Source organism: Oncorhynchus kisutch, linkage group LG1 (assembly GCF_002021735.2).
Source record: "Oncorhynchus kisutch isolate 150728-3 linkage group LG1, Okis_V2, whole genome shotgun sequence".
NCBI lineage: Eukaryota > Metazoa > Chordata > Actinopteri > Salmoniformes > Salmonidae > Oncorhynchus > Oncorhynchus kisutch.
The window spans coordinates 17,457,234-17,475,647 of NC_034174.2; the positions used below are offsets into that span (position 1 = coordinate 17,457,234).

The 18,414-nt window shown below is 46.9% G+C and overlaps 1 protein-coding gene across 1 annotated transcript in view; it reads left to right on the top strand.

Annotated features, from left to right (window-relative positions):
* Window positions 1-18,414, top strand: part of LOC109877935 (SLIT-ROBO Rho GTPase-activating protein 2-like) — a 133,089-nt gene that overhangs the window by 91,760 nt on the left and 22,915 nt on the right. The window contains 5 exon segments of the mRNA XM_031833832.1: window positions 3,724-3,886; window positions 7,573-7,635; window positions 11,558-11,773; window positions 15,340-15,468; window positions 18,095-18,316. Coding sequence (XP_031689692.1) covers window positions 3,724-3,886; window positions 7,573-7,635; window positions 11,558-11,773; window positions 15,340-15,468; window positions 18,095-18,316 — 793 coding nt within the window.

The window sequence follows — 18,414 nt, forward strand, 5'->3', positions numbered from 1 at the left end:
ATTTGGTGAAGTCTTGTTTTGCAAGTGGACCTCACACCTCGCTGCCATAAAGTGCACTTAGTCAATGACACATTCAATAATTTTCTCCCCCATCTCTCTCTCTCTTTCTCCATTTGATTCATTGTTCATCAGTCTTATGGCTTGGGCGTAGAGCTGCTAAGGAGCCTTTTGGACCTAGACTTGGTGCTCAGTACTGCTTGCCGTGCGGTAGCAGAGAGAACAGTCTATGACTTGGGTGACTGGAGTCCTTCAACACTTTTTGGGGGCTTTTATCTGACACCTCCTAGTATAGAGGTCCTAGATGTCAGGAAGCTTGGCCCCAGTGATGTACTGGGCCGTACGTACGCACTACCTCTGTAGTGTTTTACAGTCTGATGCAACCGGTCAGGATGCTCTCGATGGTGCAGCTGTTGAAATTTTTGAGGATCTGGGACCCATGCCAAATCTTTTCAGTCTCCTGTGGGGGAAAGGTGTTGTCGTGCCCTCCCTCACAACTCTCTTGGTATGTTTTAACCATGATAGTTTGTTGGTGATGTGGACACCAAGGAAGTTGAAACTCTCGACCTGCCTTCACTTCAGCCCCGTCGATGTTAATGGGGGCCTGTTCGGACCGCCTTTCCTGTAGTCCACAATCAGCTCCTATATACAGCGCTGTAACGATGTGCCAAATAGTTAAAGTACAAAAGGGAAAATAATAAACCATAAAACATCTCTTTCTCTCTCTCTATCTCTCTCTCCCCCCCACCTCTCTCTCTCTCTCTCCCCCCACCTCTCTCTCTCCTCTCTCCCCCACCTCTTTCTTTCACCCCCCCTCTCTCATTCACCCCCCCTCACTCTCATTCACTCCCCCCCTCTCTCTCATTCACCACCCCTCTCTCTCATTCACCCCCCCCTCTCATTCACCCCCCCTCTCATTCACCCCCCCTCACTCTCATTCACTCCCCCCCTCTCTCATTCACCTCCCCTCTCATTCACCTCCCTCTCTTCTCTCATTCACCCCCCCTCTCTCTCATTCACCACCCCCCTCTCTCTCATTCACTCCCCCTCTCTCTCATTCACCCCCCTCTCTCATTCACTCCCCCACCTCTCTCCATTCACTCCCCCCCCTCTCTCATTCACCTCCCCCTCTCTCTCATTTCACCCCCCCTCTCTCTCATTCACCACCCCCCTCTCTCTCATTCACTCCCCCTCTCTCTCATTCACCCCCCCTCTCTCATTCACTTCCCCCACCTCTCTCTCATTCACTCCCCCCCCTCTCTCATTCACCTCCCCTCTCTCTCTCATTCACCCCCCCTCTCTCTCATTCACCACCCCCCTCTCTCTCATTCACTCCCCCTCTCTCTCATTCACCCCCCCCTCTCTCATTCACTCCCCCCCCCCTCTCTCATTCACTCCGCCCCCCTCTATCATTCACTTCCCCCTCCTCTCTCATTCACTCCCCTCTCTCTCTCATTCACCCCCCTCTCTCTCATTTCACCACCCCCCTCTCTCTCATTCACTCCCCCTCCTCTCTCATTCACCCCCCCTCTCTCATTCACCCCCCCCCCCTCTCTCTCATTCTGCCCCCTCTCTCTCCATTCACTCCCCCCTCTCTTTCATTCCCCCTCTCTCTCATTCACTCCCCCTCTCTCTTTCACTCCCCCCCGTCTCTCATTCACTCCCCCCCTCTCTCTTTCACTCCCCACTCTCTCTCTTTCACTCCCCCCTCTCTCTTCACTCCCCCCCTCTCTCTCATTCACTCCCCCCCTCTCTCTTTCACTCCCCCTCTCTCTCTTTCACTCACCCTCCTCTCTTTCACTCCCCCCTCTCTCTCATTCACTCCCCCCCTCTCTCTTGCACTTCCCCCCTCTCTCATCAGGTTCACTCCCCCTCTCTCATTCCACTCCCCCCTCTCCTTGCTCCCCCTCTCTCTCTCATTCACTCCCCCCTCTCTCTCATTCACTCCCCCTCTCTCTCTTTCACTCCCCCCTCTCTCTCATTCACTCCCCCCTCTCTCTCTTTCACTCCCCCCTCTCTCTCATTCACTCCCCCCTCTCTCTTTCACTCCCCCATCTCTCTCTTTCACTCCCCCCTCTCTCTCCACATCTGGGTCTCTAGCAGCTCCACTCCATCTGCTACAGCTCAGCTCTGGTGCCATGCTGGAATCTGACATATTTTCAGTTTTTGTGTGTGTGGTGACTCCGTGGAGACAGCTGCCCTGTGTGTTTCTGTGTATCTGTGGCACAGAGGCAACAACACTAAAGGAGCTGAATGTGGAGGAGAACTGGACCTCAGCTTGCTTCAGTCCCCTTCTCTCCTGCCCCCTCCATGTCTCTAATGCTGCAGGAATGTATGACCCACTGGAGGAAGATTTTAACTAGAGGAAACATCCAGGCAGTCCAGCCAAGTACAACACATGGGTGTGTGTGGGTGAACATGTGATGTGTTAGGGTCAGAGGTGATGATGGTTCCGTCAGGGTAGAGGTTGAAGGATGTCACATGGTACGTCAATAGAGGAAACACACAAGGTTGTGTAACCAGGTGGGAAGACAGACAGACAGACAGACAGACAGACAGACAGACAGACAGACAGACAGACAGACAGACAGACAGACAGACAGACAGACAGACAGACAGACAGACAGACAGACAGACAGGCAGGCAGGCAGGCAGGCAGGCAGGCAGGCAGGCAGACAGGCAGACAGACAGACAGACAGACAGACAGACAGACAGACAGACAGACAGACAGACAGACAGACAGACAGACAGACAGACAGACAGGCAGGCAGGCAGGCAGGCAGGCAGGCAGGCAGGCAGGCACAGACAGATTACAACCTTACCGTGAAATGCTTACTTACAAGCCCTTAACCAACAATGCAGTTTTAGGAAAATAGAGTTAAGGAAATATTTACAGAGCGTTTTAGAGCATATTACTATATACCTGTGAATTAATTCATGAAATGGAGAATGGATTGTTAAATGTTTAATGTTTACCCATTTAATAACCAGACCTTCATACAAACTTGCTGTGCTGAATTCTTGACGATCAAACATGTTGCTATATGCTTCCAGCACGGCCACAAGCGAGTCACTCTGGGAGGTCTAAGTAGCCCGCGGCCATTTACCGCAATCTAGTGTACACGAGCTGTCAGTCATATTTCAATAAAGTCTCTCTCTCTCCCTCTTCATCTCTCTTGCTCGCTCTTGTTTCAACATTTTACTGTTTGTTCCTTACTTCTAACTTTAGTTGTTTTGCTGAGAGGAGTGACTTTTGATGCATTATGCCCTGCTTAACAGGTGCTGAACACTGAGTACTGATGTAATATAGTGTTTGTGGTGTACTAAATTCTCCTGTCTCCTCCCTCCCTCCCTCCTCCCTCCCTCCTCCCTCCCTCTCTCTCTCTCTCTCTCTCTCTCTCTCTCTCTCTCTCTCTCTCTCTCTCTCTCTCTCTCTCTCCTCTCTCTCTCTCTCTCTCTCTCTCTTCTCTCTCTCTCTCTCTCTTTCTCTCTCTCTCTCTCTCTCTCTCTCTCTCTCTCTCTCTCTCTCTCTCTCTCTCTCTCCTCCTCTCTCTCTCTCTCTCTCTTCTCTCTCTCCTCTCTCTCTCTCTCTCTCTCTCTCTCTTCTCTCTCTCTCTCTCTTTCTCTCTCTCTCTCTCTCTCTTTCTCTCTCTCTCTCTTTCTCTCTCTCTCTCTCTCTCTCTCTCTCTCCTCTCTCTCTCTCTCTCTCTCTCTCTGTGTGTGTAGGAAGGAGCAGAGTGTACTGTCTCCAGTTAACTGTTGGAACCTGTTGTTGAGTCAGGTGAAGAGGGAGAGCCGAGACCACGCTACCCTGTCTGACCTCTACCTCAATAACATCATACCGCGCTTCGCCCAGGTTAGCGAGGACTCCGGGCGACTCTTCAAAAAGGTATCCCACACGGGAGCACACGTGCACATGCACGTCAAACACAAATGCATACCACAACACACACCACAGCCACACATAACATAACACACCCGTGGTCTAGCGTGGCGTAACGGTCTAGGCCGCTGCCTCATGGGTTCGACCCACTGCTATGTCAGCACACTCTCTATCTCTGTCTCTCTCTGTCCCAAAAACAAACACATCTGACAATTTACCCACCGTTATCTCCCTCCCTGGGAGATTCTCAATTGGTTTTGTTAACTCCCCTGTCCTCGCCTCCTTTTGGGCGGCAGGTAGCTTAGCCGTTAGGGCGTTGGGCCAGTAACTAAACAGTCGCTAGTTTGAATTCCCCGAGCCGTCAAGGTGAAAACTCTGCCGATATGCCCGTGACCAAGGCACTGAACCTAATTGCTCCAGGGTCGCTGTTGATAATGGCAGACCCTGGCTGTGACACCACTCACCAAGGGTGTCTCAGGGATATGCAAAAACATTTCCAATTCACACCTACAGTACATATTAATACACACATGTACATTTGTGACGTAGGACAAATATAAGCACCCAACAAATGATTATTTTTATTTTGAAAAAGGTCAAAGGTAATCGAGAAGAGGAAATGTGGAGACAAATGCGCTTGTATGAAATGAGACTCTCCAGGCATATGACGAATCCACAAATATACGTTTAAATTGGTCAAAATGTATTTTGTTAGTTGTGGCACACATTTAAATGACAAGTAGCATAACGTTTTAAACATGTGAATGCTTTTCTTCTCCGACAAAACAACAGCTGATTCAAAGAGGGGTGTGGCAGTTCAGCATCTCTGTCTGTTCAGCATCTCTGTCATGGTCAGGGGTGTCTGTTCAGCATCTCTGTCTGTTCAGCATCTCTGTCATGGTCAGGGGTGTCTGTTCAGCATCTCTGTCATGGTCAGGGGTGTCTGTTCAGCATCTCTGTCTGTTCAGCATCTCTGTCATGGTCAGGGGTGTCTGTTCAGCATCTCTATCATGGTCGGGGGTGTCTGTTCAGCATCTCTGTCTGTTCAGCATATCTATCACGGTCAGGGGTGTCTGTTCAGCATCTCTGTCATGGTCAGGGGTGTCTGTTCAGCATCTCTGTCTGTTCAGCATCTCTGTCATGGTCAGGGGTGTCTGTTCAGCATCTCTGTCTGTTCAGCATCTCTATCATGGTCAGGGGTGTCTGTTCAGCATCTCTGTCATGGTCAGGGGTGTCTGTTCAGCATCTCTGTCATGGTCAGGGGTGTCTGTTCAGCATCTCTATCATGGTCAAGGGTGTCTGTTCAGCATCTCTGTCATGGTCAAGGGTGTCGGTTCAGCATCTCTGGGTCTGACTGAGAGGACAGGAGTGAGTCAATCTGGACTGTCTCGTCAAAACATTAGTTATCAATCTGATGATAGCTTCTGTTTGAACTCCACACACACACAGAATGGTGTGTTCATCAGCAAAACTACAATGGCTAATTAACTAGATAATTAGTTAAATTAAAACATTTCCAGTCAGTGCCATGAGCCAGAGGCTACAGGTGTAAAGCACTCATACACACACTCATACTTGCACACACACGAGCACGCACACACACACACACACAGTGGGGCTGTGGTAAGTAGTGCAGAATGATGTGATGTGCTGCTCAGTGTGTGTAATGTTGTCAGAGGAGGCTGCACATCTGTGTTCCATTCAGAGAGAGAGAGAGAGAGAGTGAGATAGAGAGTGAGAGAGAGAGAGAGAGAGATAGCGAGAGAGAGATAGAGAGTGAGAGAGAGAGAGATAGAGAGAGTGAGATAGAGAGTGATAGAGAGAGAGAGAGTGAGATAGAGAGTGAGAGAGAGAGAGAGATAGCGAGAGAGAGAGAGATAGATAGAGAGTGAGATAGAGAGTGAGAGAGAGAGACAGAGAGAGAGACAGAGAGAGAGACAGAGAGAGAGAGAGAGCGAGAGAGAGAGAGAGAGAGAGAGATAGGGAGAGAGAGAGAGATAGGACCACAAATACAAATTCCATCTAGACACTGTTGCCCTAGACCACACAAAAAACGATACATACCTTGGCCTAAACATCAGCGCCACAGGTAACTTCCACAAAGCTGTGAACGATCTGAGAGACAAGGCAAGAAGGGCATTCTATGCCATCAAAAGAAACATACATTTCAACATACCAATTCAGAATTCAGGTGATTGGGATCTTGAAGGTGAGCTGCGTTCAGGGCATCTATGTGTTTGAGAGTGTGAGGTGGAAGGTGAGCTGGCAGGTGAGCAGCGTTCAGGGCATCTATGTGTTTGAGAGTGTGAGGTGGAAAGTGAGCTGGCAGGTGAGCTGCGTTCAGGGCATCTATGTGTTTGAGAGTGTGAGCTGGAAGCAGACGTTACACTTACATGTACAAGTTAACCTAACCGGTACCCCCACACAGTGACTCGGTACCGGTACCCCCACACAGTGACTTGGTACCGGTACCCCCGCACAGTGACTTGGTACCCGTACCCCCACACAGTGACTTGGTACCCGTACCCCCACACAGTGACTCGGTACCGGTACCCCCACACAGTGACTTGGTACCCGTACCCCCACACAGTGACTTGGTACCGGTATCCCCACACAGTGACTTGGTACCCGTACCCCCACACAGTGACTTGGTACCCGTACCCCCACACAGTGACTTGGTACCCGTACCCCCACACAGTGACTTGGTACCCGTACCCCCACACAGTGACTTGGTACCCGTACCCCCACACAGTGACTTGGTACCCATACCCCCACACAGTGACTTGGTACCGGTATCCCCACACAGTGACTCGGTACCGGTATCCCCACACAGTGACTCGGTACCGGTACCCCATACACTGACTTGGTACCGGTACCCCCACACAGTGACTTGGTACCGGTATCCCCACACAGTGACTCGGTACCGGTACCCCCACACACTGACTTGGTACCGGTACCCCCACACACTGACTTGGTACCGGTACCCCCACACAGTGACTTGGTACCGGTATCCCCACACAGTGACTCGGTACCGGTACCCCCACACACTGACTTGGTACCGGTACCCCACACATTGACTTGGTACCGGTACCCCCACACACTGACTTGGTACCGGTACCCCCACACAGTGACTTGGTACCGGTACCCCCACACAGTGACTCGGTACCGGTACCCCCACACACTGACTTGGTACCGGTACCCCCACACACTGACTTGGTACCGGTACCCCCACACACTGACTTGGTACCGGTACCCCCACTCACTGACTTGGTACCGGTACCCCCACACACTGACTTGGTACCAGTACCCCCACACAGTGACTTGGTACCGGTACCCCCACACAGTGACTTGGTACCGGTGTCCCCTGTATATAGCCCCGTTATTGTTATTTTATTGTGTTACTTTTTCTTTTCTTTTTGACTTTAATTTATTTAGTAAACATTTTCTTAACAAAATTTGTTGAACTGCGTTGTTGGTTAAGGGCTTGTGTGTAAGAACTTCACGGTAAGGTCTATCGCTGTTGTATTTGGCACATGTGACAAATACAATTTGATTTGATGGATGGATGGATGGATTGAAAGATGGATGACAGTGAGGGGCTGGTTGGAGTTCAGGTGGATTTATCGTGTTAACGATGAGGTTATGTCTGTTATTACAGAGGATGGACATCTTTTCTGTGTCTGTCTCTGCAGAGTAAGGAGGTTGGTGTCCAGCTTCAGGAGGATCTGATGAAGGTTCTGAACGAGCTCTACGCGGTAAGACTGACTAGTCACACACACACACACACACACTCTTCACCACAATGAGACTGCTGTTGTATGTGTAGGCCAGTCAACATAGCCGTTTGATAGTCACCATTAACTGTGTTTGTGGAGGAGGACATATTCCCAGGGAGATTCCCTGCCGGGATGGAGGTTGTTCTCTGTTTAGGGGCAGCAGAGGAACCACATAACTATGTCAAGACCAGTAGCAGCAGACTAATAGTGTAATTACACAGTGAGACACTCCACTAGACAGAAATAGACTGGCACACACACATTATGGAGAGAGGACTGGGCTCAATGCCTGCCTCAGTACTCCACAGAGTCTGACAGACAGAATGTGTTCAGTGCTGTGCAGTTAATCATATCTATACATCACCTCAACGCCTGAACACCTCAGCTTTAAGTTCTGGTGGGGTGCGACTAAGCTCATGAGGCTTTTATAAGTTATATTCTTCAAGAATCAATGGGTACATATCATTCATTTATAAGTTATATTCATCAAGAATCAATGGGTACATATCATTCATTTATAAGTTATATTCTTCAAGAATCAATGGGTACATATCATCCAAAAATGAATGGAGCAACTGCAGATTGCCCCTTTAAGTGATCCTTTTTCAAGAGATTAGTGAATCTGAATCTGAGCCTTGCTTAGCTCTGGCCACACACACACACACACACACACACACACACACACACACACACACACACACACACACACACACACACACACACACACACACACACACACACACACACACACACACACACACACAACCTTGTGAAACAGCAGTCTGATAGTTAAAGAGCCTTGCTTAGCTCTGGCCACACACACACACACACAACCTTGTGAAGCAGCAGTCTGATAGTTAAAGAGGGAAACGCATGGGGTTGTCCGCCCATGTTTCCCCTTTAAGTGGTCAGTGTTAGTGCTGACCCTGCACACACTGACACACGTGTGTGGCATTCCCTGGCAGAATTGTGTGTGTGAAAGAGACACAGAGACAGAGACAAAGTGAAGAAAAGTGTGTGTGTTTATGTATGCACTTCAGGGTTTCCCTTAGGAAAATGTGGCGCCGGACATTTGACCGGCAGCATTTTAATTTACCGGACATTTGACCGACAGCATTTTAATTATTTTAATTTACCGGACATTTGATGAACTTACTGAACCATATGAGTTAGGTGTGTAACCTGATTAGGGCGTTCACCCACGGTGCTCAGAATGACAGAAATCCCATTTAGATGATGGTAATTCATATTAACAGAACATGCAATTAGAGAATGCAACAATGTAAGGTATACTATAAGGTGCACTATATCTAAGGAAGTCTTCAGCTATTGCTCGCCTGAGGTTGACTATACCATAATAAGCTGTAGACCACACTACCTACTGAGAGAGTTCTCATCTGTATTCTTCGTAGCTGTTTACATACCACCTCAGTCAGAGGTTGGCACTAAGATAGCATTGAATGAGCTGTATTCTGCCTTAAGCAAACAAACAAAAAGCTCACACAGAAGCAGCGCTCCTAGTTGCCGAGGACTTTAATGCAGGGAAACTTAAATCAGTTTTACCAAATTTCTATTAGCATGTTAAATGTGCAACCAGAGGGAAAGAACTCTGGACCACATACAGAGATGCACACAAAGCTCTCTCTCACCCTCCATTTGGCAAATCTGACCCTAATTCTATCCTCCTGATTCCTGCTTATAAGCAAAAACTAAAGCAGGAAGCACCAGTGACTCAGTCAATAAAAAAGTGGTCAGATGAAGCAGATGCTAAGCTACAGGACTGTTTTGCTAGCACAGACTGGAATATCGAGGAGTACACCACATCTGTCATTGGCTTCATCAATAAGTGCATCGACGACGTTGTCCCCACAGTGACCGTACATACATATCCCAACCAGACCTCCGACGAACCATCAAACAGGCAAAGCATCAATACAGGACTAAGATGGAATCATACTACACCAGCTCTGACGCTAGTGGGATGTGGCAGGGCCAGTAAACCATTACAGACTGCAAAGGGAAGCACAGCCGAGAGCTGCCCAGTGACACGAGCCTACCAGATGAGTAAAACTACTTCTACGCTCGCTTCGAGGCAAATAACACGGAAACATGCATGAGAGCACCAGCTGTACCGGAAGACTGTGTGATTGCACTCTCCGCAGCCGATGTGAGTAAGACCTTTAAACAGGTCAACATTCACAAGGCCGCAGGGGCAGACAGATTACCAGGACGTGTACTGCGAGCATGCGCTGACCAACTGCCAAGTGTCTTCACTGACATTTTCAACCTCTCCCTGTCCGAGTCTGTAATACCAACATGTTTTAAGCAGACCACCATAGTGCCTGTGCCCAAGAACACTAAGGTAACCTGCATAAATGACTACCGGCCCGTAGCACTCACGTCTGTAGCCATGAAGTGCTTTGAAAGGCTGGTCATGGCTCAGATCAACACCATCATCCCAGAAACCCTAGACCCACTCCAATTTGCATACCGCCGCAACAGATCCACAGATGATGCAATCTCAATTGCCCTCCACACTGCCCTTTCCCACCTGGACAAAAGTCGAACACCTATGTGAGGATGCTGTTCATTGACTACAGCTCAGCGTTCAACACCATAGTGCCCTCACAGCTCATCACTAAGGACCCTGGGACTAAACACCTCCCTCTGCAACTGGATCCTGGACTTCCTGACAGGCCGCCCCCAGGTGGTAAGGGTAGGTAACACACCTCTGGTTGAAACAGCTCTCATTCTCTCCTCCTTCACAGTAGAAGCCTCAAACAAGGTTCTAAAGACTGTTGACATCTAGTGGAAGCCTTAGGAAGTGCAATCGGACGAATTTACACTGTATCTTGTATAGGCAAAGAGTTGAAAAACTACAAACCTCAGATTTCCCACTTCCTGGTTGGATTTTTTCTCAGGTTTTTGCCTGCCATATGAGTTCTGTTATACTCACATACATCATTCAAACAGTTTTAGAAACTTCAGAGTGTTTTCTATTCAATTATACCAATAATATGCATATGTTAGCTTCTGGGTCTGAGTAGCAGGCAGTTTACTCTGGGCACCTTATTCATCCAAGCTACTCAATACTGCCCCCCAGCCATTTTATTTATTTATTTCACCTTTATTTAACCATATGGTCTGATTTTGTCCAGGCTACTTTGAAGCAAGGTAAGACATGCCTCATAATATGTATTAAAACTTTCAGGGTTTCAAACAATTAAGTATAGGTTTTCAAAATGCATACTGTCTCCAGCTAATTGTAAAGTGGTGTGTGACATGCTGATGTAGCCTGCCTGATGTAGCCTGCCTGATGAAGACTGTTTGAGATGCTGTAGCAGCAGCTGTCACACTGTCTGACAGATTTTCCACTCAAGGTTCTGTATCTGTATTCTGTACGCGTGTCAAAAACAAGGTCAAAGGTGTTCAATCCACATACTCACGTACGTAACAAATATACTGTACAAACGCGCCCTTTTAATTCCTCTAAATTATGCAAATTAACCCATAGAACGATAAGCATGATCAGTTAAATATATTTCCATCGATTGGTATTTCCATCAATGAATAGACTAATAAGCATTATTTCACAATGTGATTTTTTCTTCTTCTCCAGGCCAGCGGCAATTTTATTAATCGTCTTTTTTAAATTATCGGCCAAAAGACGGCTATTACCGGCTAACAGAAACCCTGATGCACATGCATGTGTGTGTGGAATTCCCTGTCAGCCAGTGGTATGCCAGCGCACCAGGCCTCTCATTCCTAACAATCCACTGTCCAGCGGTGTGACATTGTATGACACACACCCTTGAGAAGCACGGCTGGACAGTGTATGACACACACACAACCCTCTCTCTCTTGCTCTCTCTCTCACTGCTCCTCCTGTCCCCCTGTGTAGGTGATGAAGACATACCACATGTACAACACAGACAGTATCAACTCTGAGAACAAACTGAAGGATGCAGAGAAACAGGAGGAGAAGCAGATGGGGCGTTCTGGTCGCCAGGACGACAGACAGACTCCCAGGTCACCTGACACACTGGCCAGCATCAAGACGGAGGAGAAACATGTCCGACGCTCCTCAGTCAAGAAGATAGAGAAGATGAAGGAGAAGGTAGTGTGTGTGTGTGTGTGTGTGTGTGTGTGTGTGTGTGTGTGTGTGTGTGTGTGTGTGTGTGTGTGTGTGTGTGTGTGTGTGTGTGTGTGTGTGTGTGTGTGTGTGTGTGTGTGTGTGTGTGTGTGTGTGTGTGTGTGTACAGGGACAAGAATATGAGAGCAGCCCTGTCTGAAGAATGAGACCCTGAGACCTCTACTGACAGGTTGGCTGATGATGCAGGTCACACAGCACAGTCCATTATAGTGTGTGTGCATATACAGTTGAAGTCTGATGTTTACATACACCTTAACCAAATACATTTCAACTCAGTTATTCACAATTCCTGACATTTAATTCCCTGTTTTAAGTCAGTTAGGATCACCACTTTATTTTAAGAATGTGAAATGTCAGAATAATTGTAGAGAGATTGATTTATTTCAGCTTTTATTTCTTTCATCACATTCCAAGTGGGTCAGAAGTTTACATACACTCAATTAGTATTTGGTAGCATTGTCTTTAACTTCTTGCGTCGAGCAATCCCGTATCCGGGAGCGTAATCATAGCCTCAAGCTCATTACCATAACGCAACGTTAACTATTCATGAAAATCGCAAATGAAATGAATGAAATATATTCACTCACAAGCTTAGCCTTTTGTTAACAACACTGTCATCTCAGATTTCAAAATATGCTTTTCAACCATAGCTACACAAGCATTTGTGCAAGTGTATTGATAGCCAGCATAGCATTAAGCCTAGCATTCAGCAGGCAACATTTTCACAAAAACAAGAAAAGCATTCAAATAAAATAATTTACCTTTGAAGAACTTCGGATGTTTTCAATGAGGAGACTCTCAGTTAGATAGCAAATGTTCAGTTTTTCCAAAAATATTATTTGTGTAGGAGAAATCGGTCCGTTTTGTTCATCACGTTTGGCTAAGAAAAAAACCTGAAAATTCAGTCATTCCAAATTAACTCCATAATATCGACAGAAACATGGCAAACGTTGTTTAGAATAAATCCTCAAGGTTTTTTTCACATATATATTGATGATAAATCATTCGTGGCAGTTGGGTTTCTCCTCTGAAGCAAATGGAAAAATACACACAGCTGGAGATTACGCAATAATTGCGACAGAGGACACCAAGCGAGCACCTGGTAGATGTAGTGTAAAATGGTCAATCTTCCAATGATATGCCTAGAAATACGTCACAATGCTGCAGACAGCTTGGGGAAACGACAGAAAGTGTAAGCTCGTTCCTGGCGCATTCACAGCCATATAAGGAGACATTGGAACACAGCGCCTTCAAAATCTGGGGCATTTCCTGTTTGAAATTTCATCTTGGTTTCGCCTGTAGCATCAGTTCTGTGGCACTCACAGATAATATCTTTGCAGTTTTGGAAACGTCAGAGTGTTTTCTTTCCAAAGCTGTCAATTATATGCATAGTCGAGCATCTTTTCGTGACAAAATATCTTGTTTAAAACGGGAACGTTTTTTTATCCAAAAATTAAAAGAGCGCCCCCTATATCGAAGAAGTTAAATAGTTTAACTTGGGTCAAACGTTTCAGGTAGCCTTCCACAAGCTTCCCACAATAAGTTGGGTGAATTTCGGCCCATTCCTCCTGACAGAGCTGGTGTGCTCGCACACGCTTTTTCAGTTCTGCAAAAAAAAATCTATAGGATTGAGGTCAGGGCTTTGTGATGGCCACTCCAATACCTTGACGTTGTTGTTAAACCATTTTTCCACAACTTTGGAAGTATGCTTGGGGTCGTTGTCCATTTGGAAGACCCATTTGCGACCAAGCTTTAACTTCCTGACTGATGTCTTGAGATGTTGCTTCAATATATCCTCATAATTTTCCCCCTTCATGATGCCATCTATTTTATGAAGTGCACCAGTCCCTCCTGCAGCAAAGCACCCCCACAACATGATGCTGCCACCCCCGTGCTCCACGGTTGGGATGGTGTTCTTCAGCTTGCAAGCATCCCCCTTTTTCCTCCAAACATAACGATGGTCATTATGGCCAAACAGTTTCATCAGACCAGAGGACATTTCTCCAAAAAGTACAATCTTTGTCCCCTTTTGCAGTTGCAATCCGTAGTCTGGCTTTTCTATGGTGGTTTTGGAGCAGTGGCTTCTTCCTTGCTGAGTGGCCTTTCAGGTTATGTCGATGTTGGACTCGTTTTACTGTGGATATAGATACTTTTGTAGCTGTTTCCTCCAGCATCTTCACAAGGTCCTTTGCTGTTGTTCTGGGATTGATTTGCACTTTTCGCACCAAAGTACGTTCATCTCATCTCTTCCTTCCTGAGCAGTATGACGGCTGCGTGGTCCCATGGTGTTTATAGTTGCGTACTGTTTTTTGTACAGATGAACGTGGTACCTTCAGGGGTTTGGAAATTGCTCCCAAGGATGAACCCGACCTGTGGAGGTCTACAATTTTTTTTATGAGGTCTTGGCTGATTTCTTTTGATTTTCCCATGATATCAAGCAAAGAGGCACTGGGTTTGAAGGTGAAGGCCTTGAAATACATCCACAGGTACACCTCCAATTGACTCAAATGATGTCAATTTTCCAAGCTGTTTAAAGACACAGTCAACTTAGTGTATGTAAACTTCTGACCCACTGGAATTGTGAGTGAATTAATCTGTCTGTAAACAATTGTTGGAAAAATTACTTCTGTCATGCACAAAGTAGATGTCCTAACCGACTTGCCAAAACTATAGTTTGTTAACAAGAAATTTGTGGTTGAAAAACGAGTTTTAATGACATAAGTGTATGTTAACTTCCGACTTCAACTGTACCTGCATGTGTGTGTTGTTCATGAATGATGTATGAGTTTGTAACTGGCTTAAAGCTCTAGCCATGTTCTACTATAGTGGGGGCTCTGTCAGAGAGACAAGACCCTACCACTGGCCTTACTATTATCTACCAGTATAGACTTTGTTCTCTCTCTCAATCCTGTTATCTCTCTTTCTCACTCTCACTCCCTCTCTCTTCCTCTCTCTCTTTCTCCCTCTCTCCTCTCACTCCCTCTCCTATCTCCTCTCTATATCCTCTCTTTCTCCCTCTCTCCTCTCACTCCCTCTCTCTTCCTCTCTCTCTTTCTCCCTCTCTCCTCTCACTCCCTCTCTCTTCCTCTCTCTCTTTCTCCCTCTCTCCTCTCACTCCCTCTCTCTTCCTCTCTGTATATCCTCTCTTTCTCCCTCCCTCCTCTCACTCCCTCTCTCTTCCTCTCTCTATATCCTCTCTTTCTCCCTCTCTCCTCTCACTCCCTCTCTCTTCCTCTCTCTCTTTCTCCCTCCCTCCTCTCACTCCCTCTCTCTTCCTCTCTCTATATCCTCTCTTTCTCCCTCTCTCCTCTCACTCCCTCTCTCTTCCTCTCTCTCTTTCTCCCTCTCTCCTCTCACTCCCTCTCTCTTCCTCTCTCTCTTTCTCCCTCTCTCCTCTCACTCCCTCTCTCTTCCTCTCTCTATATCCTCTCTTTTTACCTCTCTCGCTCTCTCTCTCTGTCTCGCTCGTTCTCCCCCTCTCTCTCTTGCTCTCTTTCACCCCCCCCCCCCTCTCTCTGTGTCCCTCTCAGAGGCAGGCTAAGTACACAGAGAACAAGCTGAAAGCAATCAAGGCAAGGAATGAATACCTGCTGGCTCTGGAGGCTACGAACAGCTGTGTCTTCAAATACTACATCCACGACTTGTCTGATATCATCGACGTGAGTACACATATACACACAACCTGTTGGGCATGGTAAAAATAGATACATACTCCAGCAGTCTTTCTGGGGGCCAGAGAACAACTGATTATGTAGTGCAGCATCCATCTCAGCCCACCACCTCTCCCTGCAGCACGTAGACCTGTCAGCCTTAACTCAACTAAACAAGACCTACTGCAAGCAGAGCAGGGCTCTCCCCTCATCCCTACTCCCCCTCATCCCTTCTTTCACACTGACAGGACTCTCCCTCTCTACACCCTCCTCCCTCATCCTTCTCTTCCTCCCTCTCTCTCCTGACCCTTAACAAGGACCACTGACAGGACTCTCCCTCGTCTTCTGTTTCCTCCTCCTCTCCCCTCTGGTCTCATTACTGTAGTCTGCCCTTTACTATAGACTTGAGAGGTTGTGGGTTAGCCTTTGGCTATATGAACAGGAATGATGATGATTGATGAAGTACTTCTAATGCTCCTTCACTCATTCTGTCGGAAGGGTTAGCATGTAGCATACCTTCTCTCATTCTGTCTGAAGGGTTAGCATGTAGCATACCTTCACACATTCTGTCTGAAGGGTTAGCGCGTAGCATACCTCTCATTCTGTCTGAAGGGTTAGTATGTAGCATACCTTCTCTCATTCTGTCTGAAGGGTTAGCATGTAGCATATCTTCTCTCATTCTGTCTGAAGGGTTAGCATGTAGCATACCTTCTCTCATTCTGTCTGAAGGGTTAGCATGTAGCATACCTTCACACATTCTGTCTGAAGGGTTAGCGCGTAGCATACCTCTCATTCTGTCTGAAGGGTTAGCATGTAGCATACCTTCTCTCATTCTGTCTGAAGGGTTAGCATGTAGCATACCTTCTCTCATTCTGTCTGAAGGGTTAGCATGTAGCTTACCTTCACTCTCATGAATGATGGTGTAGCATGTACTGTAGCATGTACTGTAGTATGTACTGTAGTATGTACGAGAGGTCAACCGATTATGATTTTTCAACGCCGTTACCGATTATTGGAGGACCAAAAAAGCCGATACCGATTAATCGGCCAATTTTTATTTATTTATTTGTAATCATGACAATTACAACAATACTGAATGAACACTTATTTTTACTTAATATAATACATCAATAAAATCTATTTAGCCTCAAGTAAATAATGAAACATGTTCAATTTGGTTTAAATAATGCAAAAACAAAGTGTTGGAGAAGAAAGTAAAAGTGCAATATGTGCTATGTAAGAAAGCTAACGTTTAAGTTCCTTGCTCAGAACATGAGAACATATGAAAGCTGGTGGTTCCTTTTAACATGAGTCTTCAATATTCTCAGGTAAGAAGTTTTAGGTTGTAGTTATTATAGGACTATTTCCCTCTATACCATTTGTATTTCATTAACCTTTGACTATTGGATGTTCTTATAGGCACTTTAGTATTGCCAGTGTAACAGTATAGCTTCCGTCCCACTCCTCGCCCCTACGTATACCTGGGCTCGAACCAGGAACACAACGACAACAGCCACCCTCGAAGCAGCGTTACCCATGCAGAGCAAGGGGAACAACCACTCCAAGGCTCAGAGCGAGTGACGTTTGAAATGCTATTAGCGCGCGCCAACTAGCTAGCCATTTCACTTCGGTTACACCAGCCTCATCTCGGGAGTTGATAGGCTTGAAGTCATAAACAGCACAATGCTTGAAGCACAACGAAGAGCTGCTGGCAAAAAGCAAAGAAAGTGCTGTTTGAATAAATGTTTACGCGCCTGCTTCTACCTACCACCGTTCAGTCAGATACATAGATACTTGTATGCTTGTATGCTCAGTCAGATTATATGCAACGCAGGACACGCTAGATAATATCTAGTAATATCATCAACCATGTGTAGTTAACTAGTGATTATGATTGATTGTTTTTTATAAGATAAGTTTAATGCTAGTGTAACCGATGTGAAATGGCTAGCTGGTTAGTGGTGGTGCGCGCTAATAGCGTTTCAATCGGTGACTTCACTTGCTCTGAGACCTTGAAGTAGTGGTTCCCCTTGCTCTGCAAGCTTTTGTGGAGCGATGGGTAACGATGCTTCGTGGGTGACTGTTATCTGTGTGCAGAGGGTCCCTGGTTCGAGCCCGGGTAGGGGCGAGGGGACGGACTAAAGTTACAGTATACTGTTACATTGATGCTGTTGACCATGATTACTGGTTGCAAGATTGGATCCCCCCGGGCTGACAAGGTGAAAATCTATCTCGGTGTCCAAAAATACCGATTTCCAATTGTTATGAAAACTTGAAATCGGCCCTAATTAATCTGCCATTCCGATTAATCGGTCGACCTCTAGTATGTATTGTAGCATGTACTGTAGTATGTACTGTAGCATGTATTGTAGTATGTACTGTAGTATGTACTGTAGCATGTACTGTAGTATGTACTGTAGCATGTACTGTAGTATGTACTGTAGCATGTATTGTAGTAATGTACTGTAGTATGTACTGTAGCATATACTGTAGTATGTTTGAATGGACGTCCATGGGAATATCTCATTGCCTAAGACGTATTGCGTTGATTTGAACCATGCCTTTGTAAGCATCTCTTTGAATTAATCAACCCTCTCTCTCTCTCTCCCCTCTTCCCCCCTCCCTCCTCTGTCAGTGCTGTGACCTGGGCTACCATGCCAGTCTCCACCGTGCGTTGCGGACCTACCTGTCAGCGGAGATGAACGTGGAGGCGTCTAAACACAGCGGTCTGGAGGGCCTGGAGGGGGCAGCAGAGAGCCTGGAGCCCAACGGGGACAAGCAGAGACTGATGGAAACCTACAACAACGTCTTCTGTCCCCCCATGCGCTTCGACTTCCAGTCACACATGGGAGACACGGTAGGGGGGGGGGGGGGGGGGGGGGGGGGGGGGGGGGGGGGGGGGGGGGGGGGGGGGGGGGGGGGGGGGGGGGGGGGGGGGGGGGGGGGGGGGGGGGG